The sequence below is a fragment of the Carassius carassius genome, chromosome 36 (assembly GCF_963082965.1).
Source record: "Carassius carassius chromosome 36, fCarCar2.1, whole genome shotgun sequence".
Taxonomy (NCBI): Eukaryota; Metazoa; Chordata; class Actinopteri; order Cypriniformes; family Cyprinidae; genus Carassius; species Carassius carassius.
The window spans coordinates 19,471,830-19,493,523 of NC_081790.1; the positions used below are offsets into that span (position 1 = coordinate 19,471,830).

Below are 21,694 nucleotides of genomic sequence, written 5' to 3' on the forward strand. Positions count from 1 at the left end.
TAGTAATGCTCGTTGTGCAAATAAAGAAATACAGTTTTAGGATGAATTTCTGTATTATATTTGAACGTTTCTAACGCTCCTGCACTTGTCCTGTAAAATATGACAATTTTGATGCCTAACAGATTTTCAAACTTCGCAATATCATGAAGGCCGATCTTGTCCTGGATCGAAAATCCCGCGTCATTGTGAATGACGGTTGCCCGACTTTTTAATTCGCTCTCGGGTAATTGAGGGTCGAGGAAGTGGGCTAGACAGATAGATAGACATAATTTATTGCATATATTTATAGGACAGAATAGACTCGACTTTTTTCGTTTAATCACCTGTTGAAGTGGAACATCTGTTTTCGTCTCTGACCCCCACCGCCATGTCTGTTCATGACCACGCTGACTACGATTTCAACAGTATCTTCATATAATAACTGATCATCGCTCTGTAAAATGTTTTCGATTTGATCTGTAAAAAGTTCCACATCGTAATTATTGCCATCTGTTAAAATGGCGCTAACGGGTGATTTTAAGTTTTCACCATTCATCGTTAAATTAATCACACAAGCGTCCCCACCGATAGTTCTAGCAAATGATGCGATCTCCTCAATTTTGTTGTGTAATAATACATGAAGGGCTGCCAAACCCGTAGACCTCATCTCGCGCATATTCATACTCCTTCGCAATTGTATACTGTTAAACCGCGGCCTAGGGGTTATTTGATAACCATTTATGAATCCACCATGTCGTCTAAGAGCGTCAATGTTTTCACGATTTGTTTCTATCACCCCTGAAGTCCGAGAATCACCGTTATTAGCCATAGAGCTAGTCGACGGGTATACTCTGTCAGAAGGGCGATCAGCTTGGGACGTCGTCGGTCGCTCAGCATTGCTATTACAGGACGGATCGCGGTTATTAGCCATAGAGCTAGTCGACGGGTATACTCTCTCAGAAGGGCGATCAGCACGGGACGTCGTCGGTCGCTCAGCGTTGCTATTACCGGACGGATCGCGGTTATTAGACATAGAGCTAGTCGACGGGTATACTCTGTCAGAAGGGCGATCAGCGCGGGACGTCGTCGGTCGCTCAGCGTTGCTATTACCGGCTGGATCGTGGTTATTAGACATAGAGCTAGTCGAAGGGTATACTCTGTCAGAAGGGCGGTCAGCGCGGGACGTCGTCGGTCGCTCAGCGTTGCTATTACCGGACGGATCGCGGTTATTAGACATAGAGCTAGTCGACGGGTATACTCTGTCAGAAGGGCAATCAGCACGGGTCGTCGGTCGCTCAGCATTGCTATCACTGGACGGATCGCGGTTATTAGACATAGAGCTAGTCGACGAATCTATATTGCTGATGTTGTGAGCAGCGGTGCGATCGGAAACTGTTTATGTGCCTCCGTTCTGTGTGACATTTTGACTTATAGCGATCTGCAACAGCATACACAAATCAATGTTAGGACTTTGCTCTATTTCCAATTATAATTGCTGTAAATCATGAGTATTTTCAAGATTACCGCTATTGAATGTAATTTCGGTCAAATTTGGATGCAGATCTATCAATCATTGTAATATATCGCACAAGTCATGGGGTGGTTCTGTGTGCATTTCTATAGCTTTCTGCAACAGGTCTACCAGAGATTGGTCTGTATGACAGCTATGGACACCCCCGACATCCATTGTAATATATATATATATATGTATATATATATATAGATATATATATATATTTATATAGTTCTTTTATTTATAATTATTTATATATATATATATATATATATATATTAGTGCTGTCAATCGATTAAAAACTTTAACTGGATTAATCACACATTTTTTCTGTGATTAATCGCAATTAATCGCAATAAAAAAAGAAATGTTTTTGTATGTTTTTAATATATTTTTTAATGTAATAATTTCACAGTTAATCAAATTAATGTAGAAACAACATAAAGACAGTATATTTTAAATACTTGTTTAAATGGCATCTTTTTATGAATGAATGCCAGTATTACTGATATTAATACAGCTACTGATTTATTTTTATTTTTTTTACATTTATTATTAGGCTTCAAAAATATAACAGTTTTTAATTTAAGTAAACTTAAAACAATGCTAACATAAACCCATAATAAATGTCATGATTACTCCTGCCCTTCCTGTCTTAACAGTTAGGAAATATACAGAAATTTAATAAAGTTATCAAAGTTATATGCAGTCTGCACTGCATAAACTATAAATTAAATAGTTAATCCTTATTAAAGCTACAAAAGTTATTTAGTCAAGAGCAGCGAGTCATTTTCTCTGTTCCCTTTGTTCTTTAACCCTATCAAGTCGATTAACGCGGATACGCGTTTTGAGTCATTTTCTCCTGATAACCCCGAAAAGAACTTAAATTACACTTTCAGTTTTAATCGTACAGATAAGAGCAATACATCAATCGAATCTGTAAAGGGTCTACTTTTTTTTGGATACAGACATAATAACAACAAAACTTTGTGCACTTATAAAATAAAGATAACAAACAAGGTGCGCTGTCTGCAGCCTTTGTCTGCGCTGATCTTCTTTTACAAACACGTCATTTAAATGAACTGTAACTCCGTGAATACTCAACGAAAATACATGAGAGAGATATCTATAGAAAGCTTGACATGTCTATTTTTAAACTAAACAAGTGCCGCCGAAAACAGATATTCTGTGATAAAGTAATCCATATGAAAACAACGCGATGTCTGTTTTTCATGTCTCCCTTCATTATATCTAATGTGACCACGCCCCCGCACCGAACGCGCTATTCAGATTCAAACTGAAGCGCGCGGCTTGAATACGCCCATAACAGAAGAAAAAGCAGCGAGACTGTTCAAGTATTTTTTTATTTTACTGTTTGCTTAGCAATGAGAGGAATAACACATAATTCACCCCAAAAAGATGTGATGTGGTTGAGGATTTGAGAAATGGATTTCCTCAGAAAAAAAGAATGAAGCACTTTATTCAGCAGAGATCATAAACATGAGTAAGTTTCTTTTTATTTATTTATATACTTGTACTAGTTTTCACATAACGTGTAAACGTTTTACTAGTTAGACTTTTTCCAAACTATAATTCCTGACTAAATGTATAATCAAGTGAAACATTATGAAGTTTCAATAACAATATACAACACTATACCCTTCGAAAGCTTGATAAATAATATAAATGTAACAAATAGATAATTGTAACAAATGTAAAAACAATGCTTTTCTTTCCATTTATTCCCCCTTAAAACCCAGCAAAATATTCTCAGCTCTTTTCAACATTAATAATAATGATGATAATAATAACAACAAACGTTTTTTTTTTTTTTTTTGTAGAAAATAAGATTGTTAAAAGGATTTCTGAAGGATTGTGTGACTGGAGTAAGCATGCCAAACAATTTGTTTGAAAGTCAGCTTTGATTGTTTCTAATAAACTGTTTAACTGCTCCCCCAAGTGGATATTAAATTATGTTGTGGGATAATTAAATATATTCTTAATAAACTACAAACATAAAATTATATAGATTTATTTCGTTCTCACATTCTCTCTTGTAACTCCTCACTCACAGTGGCACAGATGACTGAGAGGCTCATTATGCAGCTCATTATGCAGGCCTTTGTCTTCTCAGGTGTAAATCACAATGATATTCATGGTAGTTGACGCCTACTCGCATATGACTTTTACCAACAAAAAGTGTCTTAGAAAATTTAAATCAATATATTGTTTTCTGTGAGTGAGTAAACAAGATGATTTTCACATCATTTAGAAAGAAAAATTCTAGGCTACAAGCTCCAGTTCTCAAAAATCCCGGGAACCATTGTTCTTTTAACTTTACTGACAGGAAGCTTTATTGGCTGCTGTCCCTTTAAGAGCAGACAGACACGCGGATCTCACCGTTTATATACTGTCTATGGATCTCGCCTCATTCTCTCACAACTCTTTTTGTTCATTTTAGACTTTATATAAATCATTTAAGATTGCTCTTATGAGGATAATCGACAAAACTGGCACACAAAATGTCATGGTACATAGAAAAACTACAAATCAAGTGTAGGAGAAGACTACGAGTACAATTAAAAAATATCAGCAAAAAGATTACATACAAATGATAATATGAAATAAATCATGATACATTGAAAGTATATAGCATACAACAGAGTGTAGGTAGGTACAGCATGCATAAACGGAACAGTATTAATATAGAAAATTACAAAAGCATTGTCTATCGATGCTGAAGACGTCCATTAATTGCACACAGCAACTGTACGATCAGTGTTCTCTCTCTTAGCTGTGATTGTAATACCTCTTGTACCGAAGAGTAATTTTCAGACATTTGCTCTTGCAACCACTGCAGACGAATCTCTATTGACTGGTGTAGATTGTCTTGAAGCTCATGAAGTCTGGCGTCCACGTTGCTATTTATTTTTAGCGAAGAAAGCCTCCTGCCTATTAAGAATCTCATTGTACATAGAGTCCTGCCTTTCAAACAACTCTTCGAACAAAGATGCAATTCTTTAATTTACAGAATCATTCTGACCATCATTACGTTGTAACTCGGACCTTAATTCTGGCTCCTCCCCGGACACGTCGTCGGAAGTGTACGGAGTCTGCCTACCCGTCTGTGCCGAATCGTCGCTGCGAACACTCGACCAATCAGCGTTTTGCCAGTCATTTATTTGAGTATCAGTCCAGTTAGCGGCATTGTCCACACCATTGGATACAGCGTCTGAAAAGAATACCAGTAGTTTAAATAATTAGCAGATGAAAATTGTAATATCCATTACCATTTTAAATATTTACAGTTATAAGAATCAATTTTCTTTGATTTAACAAAATCTTGAAAAAATATAATCTAAATACATTATGCAACCATACCTTGATCTATCTCTGGCACAGCATCGTCAGCGGATCTGACAGACTCTGCCGTGCTAACTGTATAGAATAATCAGAGGTTAAAACGTTGTGAATAAACAATGAAAAAAAAAATACATAGATAAATAAGTAAATAAATACAAAACAAAATAAATAAATAAATTAAATTAAAAGATTGCATAAATAAAAAATAAAATAAATAAATAAGTAAATACATAAATAGAATAAACAAATAAATAAATTATAAAAAATTACATAAATAAAAATTAAATAAATAAATAAAAATAAATAAATGAATAAATAAATAATTGATAAAAAAATAATTATAAATAAATAAATAAACTAATAAAAAATAAATAAATAAATAACCTATAAATAAAATATTAATAATAACAACAATTAGTATTATATTTATCATAATAAATATAATAAATAAATAAATTGCACCAAAAGTTGGAACCATATTATCTTACGGATAATTTAATAATTTAATAATTAATTACCTGTATGTGAATTTGCTCTCTGTGATGGTTGGACTGATACAACCGTCCTTTTCTTTCTCAAGGGGCTATGTGATGGGTTTCTGCTATTGGTAGCGTTGCTAGGACCAGTGCGGTCATCATTTTCACCCTCGTCCTGAGTCACGTCCACGAAATTAGGCTGTGTAATTACACGAAGCAACTCTAGAAAATAAAGAAAATAATTTCTGTTATAACTAAGTTCTCATCATACAAATCTGAGTATTTAGCTACAGCTAACAGTTACAAACAAAAACCGATACTGTTCCGTTCACAATTAGAGCAAGTGTAGAAAGTCAAAAGAAATATCGAATTTTTAAAATATATACTGCTTTTGTCTTACCATTCTGGGTACCCGTTTCCCATATGAGTTGCACCTCTGTTATAAATAATGAAAAACAACTATGTTGTAGGCCTACTTATTTAAAAATATATACAAAGTCAGAAGAAAGATTCATTTTAAAAGTATAAAATAAATAAGTTATCATTTTGCGAGACTTCCCCTTCAATCATGCGGACATCTTCTATAGATAAACATAAGGAAAAAAAGTAATTCAGCTCTGTGTAAACATCATCGCTGACTCTGATGCATAATAGCGGATACTCGAATACGTCACAAAAGTACGTGCTGTTTAGTTAGAAAATTAAGTTTAAAAGTATGAAATATCTACTTTACCGTTTTGCGAAGCTGGGTCCTCAACCATAGGTACATTATCTATAGATAAGCACATGTAAGTATTCTAACTCAGGTATTTAAAAATTAAAAATGGATGAATAGTCTCACAGAACTTAATCCAGTGTATGGCTATGCGCTAATATCTCTGACTTTGGTCCATAACAACAGATGTTCGAATACTGACCAAAAGAGTCAAATGTGCAGTTAAAAGGTCATCTTTACAAGTATAAATAAATTACTTTACCACCATTTTCATCGATCAGCTGTGCTGCCACTACAAAAATATAAACAATTAAATGAAAATCATATTCTCGCGTAACATTATCCGTGTATTAAACATCGGAAAAGAGATTTACTTACATTTATTAATCTGGCTAAAAGCATTTTTCTCCGTGTATCCTATAAGATTAAATCTATTAAAAAAGAGAGCAAATGGAAAATGTCTAATCAACCCTTTAATCCTTAAATTCAAATTATATCTGTTTTTTTAATAAATAATTTAACCCACCTTGGCGTTCCATAGCGTCTCGGGGGAAAATAAAAGCTCAGTCGTTCAAAATACGATCAGAAAATGAATGGATCTCAGAAGGGTTTGACTTTTTAAACTATCCGGCGAGGGGCGTGTCTACTTTTATAGAGCCTTGGAGATCTCCTAGATTAATATTGCATGGCGTTTACATTTTATGGAAAAATAGCATATTAAAGCTATTTGAGATTACCACGCAGGATATTTGTTTTTCGTAGTGAATATTATACTTTTAAACTGTGAATAGACCAAATCTTGCGATGGTTTGTATACACATTTTATAAATATCCTCGAGAGGGCATCCGAGCTCTACGGTACAGATTCTCATCCTGCTGCTGTGAAAGTTCTATCAATTGTCTTATAAATATTGAGTTTTTAAAACGTTTAGATTTAAATGGAAGAATAGCACATTTAAGTCTTCATGAATAACTGACAAAATATTTGTTTTCATATTGAATAAACTTTAAACCATGAACGTCACAGTTCACACGTAGGGTGTAATTTTATAAATAACCGCTAGATGGCAGCCGAGCTCTATGGTGCAGATTCTCATCCTGCAGCTGTGAAATATTTTTGTTCTTGCTATACCATATGTGAAAACACAGTGTCTTTTCATAGTCCCTTTGAAGCTGTGATTGTATCCTGCGTGACGACAAAAACATAAGGTGTTTCGTCACGGTTAGAATAGCTATGTGTTTACATACCTTAAGGACAGATCTGTGCTGGGTAATAAAATGTTTATGGTTCTGCGGATGTCTGAATAAGCATTTAGATCACAGGGCTTGCCTTTTGGGGCTAGCAATCATGTCGGATGTCACCTACCTCACTCTACAGCTTCAGAAAAGTCACAGCTCTGGGGAATACTAATCGCAAATAGACAAGAACCGCCGGACAACTGATGTAAATGGAGTCTGTTTATTTAAACATTAAAAGTAATATCGCTCAGTCGTAAGAGATGTAGTGCATTTAAAACGTTTTCTCTACTTATCCACTTTATCTTTTGCAGCGGACCGAAATGACAGGAGCATGCGTACATACATGCTGTTAAAGAGAGTGAAATAGAAGGCTCCCGCCACTGATTAGTTTAAACAAGACAAAATGTTGTGAAACTCATTGTGAGGAATCTTAGCGCTTGCGCTAGGGACACTTTAAAATAATGTTTGGGGAGTATATATTTTTATTGGTTAATTCTTAGATTATTAATACGTTGAGAATTGTTTTATATAAACGTCATATTAAATGCATACACATCCACATCCACACACACACACACACACACACACAGACACACATGATCTCACGATCTGTTAAATCATTTATTATATTTATACATCAACAAAACTTACTTGTTTTTACCACATCTCGCCCAAAGAGTGTAATTTTATAAATAACCGCTAGATGGTGGCCGAGCTCTATGGTGCAGATTCTCATCCTGCAGCTGTGAAATATTTTTGTTCTCGCTATACCATATGTGAAAACACAGCGTGTTTTCATAGTCCCTTTGAAGCTGTGATTGTATCCTGCGTGACGACAAAAACATAAGGTGTTTCGTCACGGTTAGAATAGCTATGTGTTTACATACCTTAAGGACAGATCTGTGCTAGGTAATAAAATGTTTATGGTTCTGCGGATGTCTGAATAAGCATTTAGATCACAGGGCTTGCCTTTTGGGGCTAGCAATCACGTCGAATGTCACCTACCTCACTCTACAGCTTCAGAAAAGTCACAGCTCTGGGGAATACTAATCGCAAATAAACAAGAACCGCCGGACAACAGATGTAAAGGGAGTCTGTTTATTTAAACATTAAAGTAATATCGCTCAGTCGTAAGAGATGTAGTGCATTTAAAATGTTTTCTCTACTTATCCACTTTATCTTTTGCAGCGGACCGAAATGACAGGAGCATGCGTACATACATGCTGTTAAAGAGAGTGAAATAGAAGGCTCCCGCCACTGATTAGTTTAAACAAGACAAAATGTTGTGAAACTCATTGTGAGGAATCTTAGCACTTGCGCTAGGGACACTTTAAAATAATGTTTGGGGAGTATATATTTTTATTGGTTTATTCGCAGTTTATTAATACGTTGAGAATTGTTTTATATAAACGGCATATTAAATGCATACACACACACACACACACAGACACACATGATCTCACGAACTGTTAAAATCATTTATTATATTTATCCTTCAACAAAACGTACTTGTTTTATCACAGTTTACAGGCACACATACGCACACACACAGTGAGAGCGCGCACTCGAGCATTACAGGCTGCAACCTGATACCGCGCTCGCGTAACACACAAACGCGTCCAGAAGAGTCCGAATATGGAAACGATCCATATAATCTTCATACAAATTCTTCAGCTGAACTCATTCATAATTTGGTCGCTGAACAAACAACATCACCTCCCGGAACTCAAAGCATGACGGATCAATTTCACGCATGCCGGATGGGGCGCATCTGGACATAATTCATAGGTCAAAGGGCACATCTGGAAATAATTCATAGGTCAAAGGTCTCATCAATCATAATTCTCGACACAAGCCATCGCCTATTGACTACTAATGCGTAGTGTCCAGCTAGCTCAATAGCATAATTCAGTACTGTGTAGCTACAGTATGTTTTTTTGAAAACCATGATATTGCAATCCAGTTTTGGTGAAACAGTACATATAAAATGATGAACACTGTTGTGTGTAAATGCTCTGCCTGTATAAATCACACACCTCTACTTTGTTGCAGGACTATTCTTGACTGTGTGTTTGTGTGATGGAATGTGTGATGGAAAATGTTTTAAAGCTGTTGTTATTTAAATGGTTAGGGTTAATATCACCTTGTTTTGTCACCTTAAAATTACAAATGACCTGCTTCTTGCGTCAGATGAAGGCTGCATCTCATTGCTAGTTTTACTTGACCTTAGTGCTGCGTTCAACACCATAGATCATGACATACTCATAGATAGATTACAAAACTATACAGGTATTCAAGGGCAGGCTCTAAGATGGTTTAGATCCTACCTGTCTGAGTGCTACCATTTTGTTTATTTAAATGGGGAGTCATCTCATTTATAACCAGTAAAATATGGAGTGCCACAAGGATCCGTCCTAGGTCCCCTTCTATTTTCAAAATATGCTGCCCCTTGGTAATATTATTAGAAAATACGGGATTAGTTTCCACTGTTATGCTGATGATACTCGGCTATATATCTCAACGAGAACAGATGAAACTTCTAAATTATCTAAGCTAACAGAGTTTGTTAAAAATGTAAGAGATTGGATGACCAATAATTTTCTCCTATTCAATTCAGATAAGACAGATATATTAATTATTGGACCAAAAAACAGTACACAGAATCTTGTAGATTACAATTTGCAACTAGATGGATGTACTGTTACTTCCTCTACAGTCAAAACTCTGGGTGTTATATTAGACTGCCACTTGTCTTTTGAAAACTAAATTTCCCATGTTACAAAAACTGCATTATTCCATCTTAGAAACATTGCCAAGCTACGAAACATGTTACCTGTTTCTGATGCTGAAAAGCTAGGTCATGCATTCATGACCTCTAGACTGGACTATTGTAACACACTTCTAGATGGTTGTCCTGCATCTTCAATAAACAAGCTACAGGTAGTCCAAAATGCAGTGGCTAGAGTCCTTACCAGGTCAAGAAAATATGATCATATTATCCCAATTTTACAGTCTCTTCACTGGCTACCTATTAAGTTCCGTATCAGTTACAAATTATCATTACTTACCTATGAGGCCCTAAATGGTTTAGCTCCTGTGTACCTAACTAGCCTTATACCACTTTACAATCCATCATGCTCCCTAAGGTCTCAAAACGCTGGACTTTTGGTAGTTCCTAGGATAGCAAAGTCCACTAAAAGGAGGTAGAGCTTTTTCACATTTGGCTGACAAACTCTGGAATAGCCTTCCTGATAATGTTCGGGGTTCAGACACACTCTCTCTGTTTAAATCTAGATTAAAAACGCATCTCTTTCGCCAAGCATTCGAATAATGCATCTCTTAAATTGTGACTGCAGTTGCATCTGATCAAATGCGCATTCTTATTCTTTAGCTTGGGTTAAACTAATTAATTTTACTTTGTTGGAACAGCAGCTACGCTAATAATGTATCTATTTGTTTCTCTGTTTTGTGTATAACTAGGATATACACAAGCTCCAGTCTGGATCCAGAACACCTGAGAAGAGATGATGCGGACCCCTCAGAGGACCTCAGATGATGCTTACCCTGAATCAACAAACAGAACTAACAAATATTGCTACAAGTGTGATTGCATCATATAATAATTGCTGTTAATAATGTTCATCATCTGGTTGACTACGTCTTGTATAATTTTTTCTGAAAAATCCTGTCATATGCACACAAACTGACAGTCACCACTGATAAGCTACTACTAAATATTGTAGAAACTTAATTTTCTGTAAAGTTGCTTTGTAATGATTTGCATCGTAAAAAGCGCTATACAAATAAACATGAATTGAACCTTCTTGGTCTGTACTGTAACAGCAGTGACCCACTGAAGGAGGTGACTGGGAACTGAAACCTTTTTCATCCCACTTGAAAGAAACTAAGAGCTTTCCTCTCTGACTTTTTGTTTATAGGTACTTCATGGGCATCAATCCAGAGACAGGCACAAGCTCAGAGAGGCAGAGAGTACATATCAACCTGCAAGTCTGTACACTGATCAGGAAACTCATTGATTTTGAATATATGTCAATCTAGTGTGTAAGCAATGTTCCAAAACCAGAAAGGACAAACCAAACTCTGGCTTTGTGATAAGTAAGTTAGATGTGATCATGTAGTAAAATAATCCCTTAATATGTTCTATAGTGTGTCCTGATTCAATGGAGAGAAGCATAAACATCTGAACCTCTTTGCTGGAAAGATTAGACAAGATTAATTAAACTGCAAAATAAATGTGTAAAATTGATTGTTTTGGTTTATTTGAATTGAACATATCTTTTCAGTGTTATAGGTTATTGATGGGTTAAAAGATCAAATTAAAAAATTACAGTATTTTATAACAAATTAACAATACATTTTAAAATTATATTATACATTTTTTTTTTTAATTAACAATACATGTTATAGTAAATTAAAAGCATATTACTGGCTACTGATTTGCATCACTATTTCAGTTTACACTGTAATTCTACAGCAGAATACTGCTAAATCACAGTATGAGCTGTGTATACAGTATACAGTATACAACTGTCAATTCACAATTATTTAGTGTGAAAATGATAAAGTAATTTACTGTAAAAGTAATGTAACTAGTTTACAGATATTCACTGTGACTTTACGGTCAAATCTTTAACAGTGTACTACTAGGTATTTATTGTCGCTGTCCGATGAAAACCATGTATGTCCATTTTGCCGATTTTGAGATTTTTCGACGAATTGAATGTCAAGGTTCATTTTCGTATACAGTATGCTTCACATATCTAAATGGCCAATATAAAAGTTGTGAAATCATGTCATCTGATTTTCATGTATATCCATTTGTTGTCAAAGCTGTCAATCACGCCGCGTATCTCCCGCCCTGTGGAAGCATCTCGCCGGTCTCGTGAAGTTTCTTCGAAGCTCAGCACTGGATAGCCGAATAACACTGTGAGGTAAAGTATCAGCAAACGTTTGTTTTTGACAACTGTTCTCACGTTTATTATATATTCACAACTATTATTTATCGGTAAATGGTCTAGACGAAGTAATTGTCACCGAATATTTTTATTTATTTTTATATTTGTGAACCTGGCTGACGAAAGTACGACATTGAAGCTCTCCAGAGTTTAGTTCTAATCTAGTTCTTCACAGATTAGTTTGCTTGCTAGTATGTAAATAAACTCGGTCTCATTGATAAGATTCAAACTTTTTTTTTCTTAGTCAAACTGATCAAATTATAGCCTGTAATGCTACTGTCATGATTGTCACTAGAACATGCCTCACTCATACTGCTATCACCGCTTGCCAGAGGCTGAGAATGTCCAGCACTAGAGTTATCTTGCTACGTTTTTATTGTGAAGATGTTAACGCACGGATTTCCGAAGTGAAGTGAAACAATGTTGACTGGGCATAGCGCCATATTTTTTCTGATCTGTTTTTCTCCCTTCCTTCAGGATGTCTGTCTCTGTAAAGGAGCTGTGTGAATTGATGAATGTTAACTATGATAGGGCTGTAATTGAGGCGATTTCGAGGGTCAACAATGAGGAGGAAGGTTTGTAGGAAAATAGAATTGAGTCAGCCAAACAATTAAGTCTACATCATATTCATTACTGTTAACTAGTTTTCCTCTCTGTCATTCTTAGATTCACTTGAAAGTGACAGTTCTCAGACAGCTGCCAATGAGGGTAGGTACTTTAGGCTTAAATTATTTTCTCCCAGTAGCAGCTACCTATACAGCAACCTAAAGCCTATTGATGTGTTGCACATTAAGATGAAAGCCTGTCACACATGTTATTTTGGTTCCTTTGATCCAAGAAACTGCTGTTGCTTTTCCAAGTACTAACCCATCAAATTGTATGTGGCTAAATTAAAACATTTTAAAGGGATAGTTCACCCAAAAATGATATTTAAGCCATGATTTACTCACCCTCAAGCCGTTCGAGATGCATATGTCAATCTTTTTTCAGACAAACACACTTTCAGTTATTTTAGAAAATGTCTTCAATCTTTCAGTGGTTATAATGTCAAGTTATGGGGTCCACATCGTTGAAGTCCCAAAATGTGCATGCATCCTTCACAAAAGTAATCCATCTGGCTCCAGGGGAATAAACAAAGGCCTTCTGAGGGTAATCCGTGTGGTTTTGTCGTAAAAATATACACATTTAAAACTTTATAAACGAAAATAACTGGGCTACATCCTACGTTATACGCCAGCGTCCATCTCCATGAACGCGCGCCGACCGCCACCAGAAGCCAGTTATTTTCATTTATAAAGTTTTAAATATTGGCGGGCCCTTCAACCTCTAAAGCCTATGGGCCCTGCTCCTGTGAGAGCTCTCCGACTGCTGCCACAACGCCAGGGCCCAAACCATCTATCTGCTGAAGGTGAACCAAAAACAACTGATAGCAGCTCTCAGTGATAGGTGTTGGGTCCCCGCTATAATAACAGCAACATTCACAAATGCCTACAGAACAAGCGGGAACCCAGTGTGCCTGTATCTTTCTCTATTTCAGTTTTATCACGTGAAAGAAAGTCTAAGGCCATCTCAAGCCGAAGAGCAAACTCATCTAATCTGCGGCCTATTATGAATCAAACTACGATTGATGTAAAGACACAAAGCACAGCCATCAAGTTAGCATCTTTAAACATTCGCTCACTAAAAATACTATACACTAAAAACTATAAATCGTTTCTAATCAATGACTTTATAACCACAAACAATCTGGATTTTATGTTTCTAAATGAAACATGGCTAGAAGACAGCTGCAGTGCAACAGACCTAAATGAAGCAGCCTCTCCTAACTTATCAAGCAAGTTTCATTTCATCAATACTTGTCTTTTGAATATCTAGGGATTGTGCTGAAAGGTGCTCCACGCATTCTGTTTATTATTTACAGATCTCCAAAATACTATCCAACCTTGAAGAGGTCACAGAAATGTTATCAATGATTTCCTCAGAGTTTGACTGTTTTTCTTTTGCAGGAGATTTTAATATTCACATAGACAATGCAGAAAACAAAACTACAAAAGAAATGATAGCGGTTCTAAACACTTTTGACTTGACTCAGCATGTGCATGGACCCACACACAAAGGTGGACACATTCTAGACTTAATAACAGTGGATGAAATGTTTAGACCCCTACTGATGATTAAGGACATAGCACTATCTGATCACGTCTGTATTTTCTTTGATATTTTGATCTCTGCTACAACTGAATCTAGATCGATAGATTGTATTATTTATGGAGGTTATATCTTTAACACCAAGCATTTCTGCAGACTCTTTTGATATTCTGCTTGATTCCTTCAACTCAAAAGTTAAGAATGTTATTGATGATATTGCTCCAATCATAGTCAGTAAGAAAACAAACAGATAGAAATCAGGAGAAGTTCAACAGCAGTTCAGACTATGAAAAGACAATGCAGAAAAGCCGAGCGGATGTGGCGGAAGACAGAACTTGAAATTCACTATAGCATCTATAAAGACAGCCCTCATGCTTTTAATGTGAAACTAGCCACAGCTAGACAGAATTTCTTCTCAAACCTTATAAACAGTAACTTAAATAACACTCGTACTCTTTTTGCCACTGTTGAGAGACTGACAACCCCCCCCCCCCAAGTCAGATTCCCAGTGAAATGCTCTCAGACAGCAAATGCAATGAGTTTGCATTCTTCTTTTCTGAGAAGATCATCAATATCGGGAAGGCGATTAGCACATCCTCAAGTAATGCAGAGGTCAGACAGATTAGGCCACAATATCAACAATATACTATGTCTGTTTTTGAACAATTGATAGCAAAATTCTGGAAGTCATAGTGCAGCACCTAAAATCGTCAACCTGCTATCTTGACACACTTCCCACATCTTTTTTCAAAAATGTGCTTAACTGCTTAGAAGCAGATCTTTTAGAAGTGGTGAATGCCTCACTTATCTCTGGGACATTTCCAAACTCCTTAAAAACTGCAGTTGTTAAGCCCCTCCTGAAAAAGAGCAATCTTGATAACACCATTTTGAGCAATTTTAGACCAATATCTAATCTTCCTTTTATAGGCAAAATTATAGAAAACGTAGTTTTTAATCAGCTGAACAAATAGTTACTCAAATGGATACCTAGACAATTTTCTGGTTTTCAATCGCATCACAGCACAGAGACAGCACTCATTAAGATCATAAATGATATTCGCTTAAATTGTGACTCGAAATCTATTAATCTTAAGTTTTACTGTAACTCTGAAGAAATATTTTGTTGTCTTTGCCTTTTAATAACTGATTCAAAGATGTTTTCTATGCTGTCATTACCCAAGAGGGTAAACTAATTATTTAGCTTGATGGTATGACCATGGCTAGATATATTCTAATAGTGTTTAGCACTTTGCTCTTGTTACCTAGGTGTGTAGGTGTGTGTTGTGTTTGTCAGAATAGCAAGGGCATAAGATTTTTGTCTGGTAAAGCATGGTCCAGTTAGCCACTGCTGGTTAATGAAGGTGCACCTAGTGCAAAAATAAATTAATGGAAGAACATGTTTTATACAAAGTACATCAATTGTTATGAATTGCTAGCACTTTATTTTACCATTTTGTCCCACATGTACATAAGTATCTGCAAAATGACTAAATGTAAGCATGTATTTATCATGGTACAATAACTGGGTGATAACTTAACTAATCCTGAATCTATCCCTAAATCTAACGTTACCCATGTAGTTACTTTATATTACCCAGTACTTTCTAAAGGGCACATATTGTAAAACAAAGTACAAATGGTAAATTATTATTCACTTAAATCAAGTTTCGTAAATAAATAAACAAACAAATAAATAAGACAGATCTCTGCTAATTAATTTTTTTCAAAATACTACTCAGCCATATATTTATTAAAGTTGTATTTATTTATTTTTTTCTAATTTCAAACATTGGAATAAAAACTAAATTGACATTAGCTACAGCAAAGTTTAAATGTCCTTTGTCTTATCTCTTTGGTTTGTAAACCATATACTAAAGGATTTAGCCCTGGTGGTACAATATGGAACATTACACTAGCCAGTTTCCTATTTTCAGAGTATTGAGGAGAACGATGGAAAAAAACCATGATGGCACAAGAAACAAACATGATTATATAAACAGCTATGTGTGTGCCACATGTTTTTAAGGCTTTACTATTGAGTGCTTTGCTTTTGCTGGTTATACACACTGCAGTATTTTTTCCATATGTAATAAATACAGACCCAAGTGAGAAAATAAAGATAACCACAGTAGAAATTAATCCATACACATTATAAATAGCCACACTGTCCTCACAGGACAGTTTAAAAAGTGAGGCATTATCACAGAAAGGGCTTTCAATTTTATGTTTGCAGCGAGACAGGCGTACAGTGAGTCCTATCACAATTGTCACTGTAATTACTGAAACCCCCCAAGCTAATGCTGATAGTTTAACCACCATTTTATTGGTCATTATAGCTGAGTATCGCAGTGGATTACATATAGCTACATATCTATCAAAGGCCATGATCATCAGCACATAATGGCTTGCTGCTGCAAATACATGTGCAAATTAAAGCTGCAAGCAGCGATGAACGGGCCCACATGGAAATGACCAAAATTACACAAAATTTGCTCATAATATAAAAAATAACCGACTTCCTGTTGGGTTTAGAATTTTGCTCCAAGAGTCTTTTTTGTAGGTATTGGTGTGTTACATATGTGTGCCAATTTTCGTGCATGTACGTGAAACATAGCTGGAAGGCTGTTGATTTTCTTAGTATAGGTGGCGCTGTCGAGCCATTTTGCCACACCCTCTTCTGAATCCTATATCAGACGAAAGTTTTCACCAGGTTTGACGCGTGTGCAAAGTTTCATGACTTTTTGAGCATGTTTAAGCCCTCAAAAATGTGATTCATTCGGGAGAATAATAATAATAATAATAATAATAATAAACAAAACAGATACAAGAGGGTCCTCGCACCTCGGTGCTCGGGCCCTAATTAAAGCTGCAAGCAGCGATGAATGGGCCCTCGCACCCGGGCTCACCACCACCGAGTTGCTTTAGTAAAAAGGTGAACGGTGAGAAATATGCATTTAATGTCATGAATATAAGTGGAATATATGAAAGTATATTCCATATATGTGCCAATCTTCCTGTTGCCAATAGATGGCGCTATCATTATAATGGAATATTGGCCTTCAGATGTGTTCAGGGCTGCACTCTTATCGAACATGTGAAGTTTGGGGAAGATCAAACATTTTATGCCTGAGTTACAACAACTTCTCTTGCTGTGGCGAGACATCAAATTTTGTCATTTTTGCCATGGACACGCTCTTTAACAAAAACTCAAGATTGCCACAATTTAACATTACACAGGCCTTTAGATTAGACTGACCACAAAAATACATTAATGTCAAAAAATCTCTAGGAGTAGTTTGTCTCAGCGTAAAATATGTCACTTCCTGTTGCCAGCAGGTGGCGCTATGACTATAACTGAATATGGGCATGTAGATCTGTTAAGGGCATAAGTCTTATCTAACATGTGAAGTTTGGGGCAGATTGGACATTGTATGTCTGAGTTACAGCAACTTCCTTTTTCATGGCGAAACATCGAAATTTGTCAGGCCGCCATGGACACTCCCTTTAAAGAAATCTCAAGATCTTTCCAATTTAACTTCACAAAGGCCTTTAGATTTAACTGACCAAGTTTGATGTTGATCTGAATAAATCTCTAGGAGGAGTTCGTTAAAGTACAACCCCTGAAAATGCCAAAAACAACACCAATTTTGCAGAGAACATTCTAAATAACTGACTTCCTGTTTGGATTCGGATTTCGTACCAAGAGACTTTTTCGTAGATATTGGTGTGTTACATGTGTGTACCGATTTTTGTACATGTACGTGAAACATAGCTTGAGGCGCACTCCATTGAAAGTGTATATGCACTCAGTTGAAAGTGTATAGGTGGCGCTATCGAGCCATTTTGCCACACCCAATGGAATATTGGCCATCAGATCTGTTCAGGCCATGACCCTTATCACACATGTGAAGTTTGGGCAAGATCGGACATTTTATGCCTGAGATATAACATCTTTTATTCCCATGGCGACACATCAAACTTCGTCACGGCGCCATGGACACGCCTTTTAACGAAAACTCAAGATCTTCACAACTAAACATCGCACAGGTCTTTAGATTAGACTGACCACAAAAATAACATTGATGTCATAAAATTTCTAGGAGTAGTTTGTCGCAGTGTAAAATATTTCACTTCCTCTTGCCAATAGGTGGCGCTATGACTATAACTGAATATTGGCATGTAGATCTGTTCAGGTCAAGAGTCTCATCCAACATGTGAAGTTTGGGGCAGATTGGACATTGTATGTCTGAGTTACAGCAACTTCCTTTTTCATGGCAAAACATCGAAATTTGTCAGACCACCATGGACACGCCCTTTTACGAAACCTCAAGTCCTTCGCAATTTAACATCGCAAATGGCTTTAGATTACACTGACCAAGTTTGGTGTTCATCTGAATAAATCTCTAGGAGGAGTTCGTTAAAGTACAACCCCTGAAAATGGCAAAAACAACACCAATTTTGCAGGGAAAATTCAAAATAACCGACTTCCTGTTGGGATTAGGATTTCGTACCAAGAGACTTTTTTGTAGGTATTGGTGTGTTACATGTGTGTACCAATTTTTGTACATGTATGTGAAACATAGCTCGAGGTGCACTCCGTTGAAAGTGTATAGGTGGCGCTATCGAGCCATTTTGCCACACCCGATGGAATATTGGCCTACAGATGTGTTCAGGCCAGGACTATTATCACACATGTGAAGTTTGGGGAAGATCGGACATTTTATGCCTGAGTTATAACATATTTTATTCCCTTGGCGAGACATCGAACTTCGTCATGGCGCCATGGACACGCCTTTTAACGAAAACTCAAGATCTTCACAATTTAACATCGCACAGGCCTTTAGATTAGACTGACCACAAAAAAGACATTGATGTCATAAAATTTCTAGGAGTAGTTAGTCGCAGTGTAAAATATGTCACTTCCTGTTGCCTATAGGTGGCGCTATGACTATAACTGAATATGGGCATGTCAATCTGTTCAGGTCTGGAGTCTTATTAAACATGTGAAGTTTTGGACACATTGGACATTGTATGTCTGAGTTATAGCAACTTCATTTTTCATGGCGAATCATCGAAATTCGCCAGGCCGCCACGGACACGCCCTTTAACGAAAACTCAAAATCTTCGCAATTTAACATCGCAAAGGCCTTTAGATTAGGCATACCAACTTTGGTGTTGATCTGAATTAATCTCTAGGAGGAGTTCGTTAAAATACAACGCATGGAAATGACAAAAATGACACAAAATTTGCTCATAAAATTAAAAATAACCGACTTCCTGTTGGGTTTCGGATTTTGCTCCAAGAGACTTTTTTGTAGGTATTGGAGAGATACATGTGTATACCAATTTTCATACATGTACGTGAAACGTAGCTTGAGGCGCACACCGTTGAACGTGTATAGGTGGCGCTGTCGAACCATTTTGCCACACCCACTTCTGAAACCCATATCAGACGTAAATTTTCGCCAGTTCTGAGGTGTGTGCAAAGTTTCATGACTTTTCGAGCATGTTTAGGCTCTCAAAAATGCGATTCATCTTAGAGAAGAATAATAATAATAATAATAATAATAATAATAATAATAATAATAATAATAATAATAATTAAAGCTGCAAGCAGCGATGAACGGGCCCTCGCACCCGGGCTCACCGGCAGCGAGTGGCTCTAGTAAATAGGTGAACGGTGAGAAATATGCGTTTAAACTCATAAATATAAGTAGAATATATCAATGTTTATTCCATATATGTGCAAATCTTCCTGTTGCCAGCAGGTGGCGTTATCACTATAATGGAATATTGGCCTTCAGATGTGTTCAGGGCTGCACTCTTATCGAACATGTGAAGTTTGGGGAAGATCAAACATTTTATGCCCGAGTTACAACAACTTCCCTTGCTGTGGCGAGACATCAAATTTTGTCATTTTTGCCATGGACACGCTCTTCAACAAAAACTCAAGATTGCCACAATTTAACAGTACACAGGCCTTTAGATTAGACTGACCACAAAAATACATTAATGTCAAAAAATCTCTAGGAGTAGTTTGTCTCAGCGTAAAATATGTCACTTCCTGTTGCCAGCAGGTGGCGCTATGACTATAATTGAATATGGGCATGTAGATCTGTTAAGGGCAGAAGTCTTATCTAACATTCAAAGTTTGGGGCAGATTGGACATTGTATGTCTGAGTTACAGCAACTTCCTTTTTCATGGCGAAACATCGAAATTTGTCAGGCCGCCATGGACACTCCCTTTAACGAAACCTCAAGATCTTCCCAATTTAACTTCGCAAAGGCCTTTAGATTTAACTGACCAAGTTTGATGTTGATCTGAATAAATCTCTAGGAGGAGTTCGTTAAAGTACAACCCCTGAAAATGCCAAAAACAACACCAATTTTGCAGAGAAAATTCTAAATAACTGACTTCCTGTTTGGATTCGGATTTTGTACCAAGAGACTTTTTCGTAGATATTGGTGTGTTACATGTGTGTACCGATTTTTGTACATGTACGTGAAACATAGCTTGAGGCGCACTCCGTTAAAAGTGTATATGCACTCTGTTGAAAGTGTATAGGTGGCGCTATCGAGCCATTTTGCCACACCCAATGGAATATTGGCCTTCAGATCTGTTCAGGCAAGGACCCTTATCACACATGTGAAGTTTGGGCAAGATCGGACATTTTATGCCTGAGTTATAACATCTTTTATTCCCATGGCGACACATCAAACTTCGTCACGGCACCATGGACACGCCTTTTAACGAAAACTCAAGATCTTCACAACTAAACATCACACAGGTCTTTAGATTAGACTGACCACAAAAATAACATTGATGTCATAAAATTTCTAGGAGTAGTTAGTCGCAGTGTAAAATATGTCACTTCCTGTTGCCAATAGGTGGCGCTATGACTATAACTGAATATGGGCATGTCAATCTGTTCAGGTTCGGAGTCTCATCAAACATGTGAAGTTTGGGGCAGATTGGACATTGTATGTCTGAGTTATAGCAACTTCATTTTTCATGGCGAATCATCGAAATTCGCCAGGCCGCCACGGACACGCCCTTTAACGAAAACTCAAAATCTTCGCAATTTAACATCGCAAAGGCCTTTAGATTACACTGACCAAGTTTGGTGTTGATCTGAGTAAATCTCTAGGAGGAGTTCGTTAAAGTACAACCCCTGAAAATGGCAAAAACAATGCCAATTTTGCAGAGAAAATTCTAAATAACCAACTTCCTGTTTGGATTCGGATTTCGTTCCAAGAGACTTTTTGTAGGTATTGGTGTGTTACA

General features: G+C 36.6%; 1 protein-coding gene across 1 annotated transcript; it reads right to left on the bottom strand.

The window, feature by feature from the left end:
• Positions 1–16,221: 16,221 nt before the first annotated feature.
• LOC132116520 (olfactory receptor 52E4-like) lies at positions 16,222–18,089 on the bottom strand (the record flags this gene model as incomplete). The annotated part of the gene is made up of 2 exons (XM_059525405.1): positions 16,222–16,839; positions 18,051–18,089. Coding segments are annotated over 2 exons (657 nt in total), but the record flags the coding sequence as incomplete, so codon positions are not given.
• Between the last annotated feature and the right edge of the window lie 3,605 nt (positions 18,090–21,694).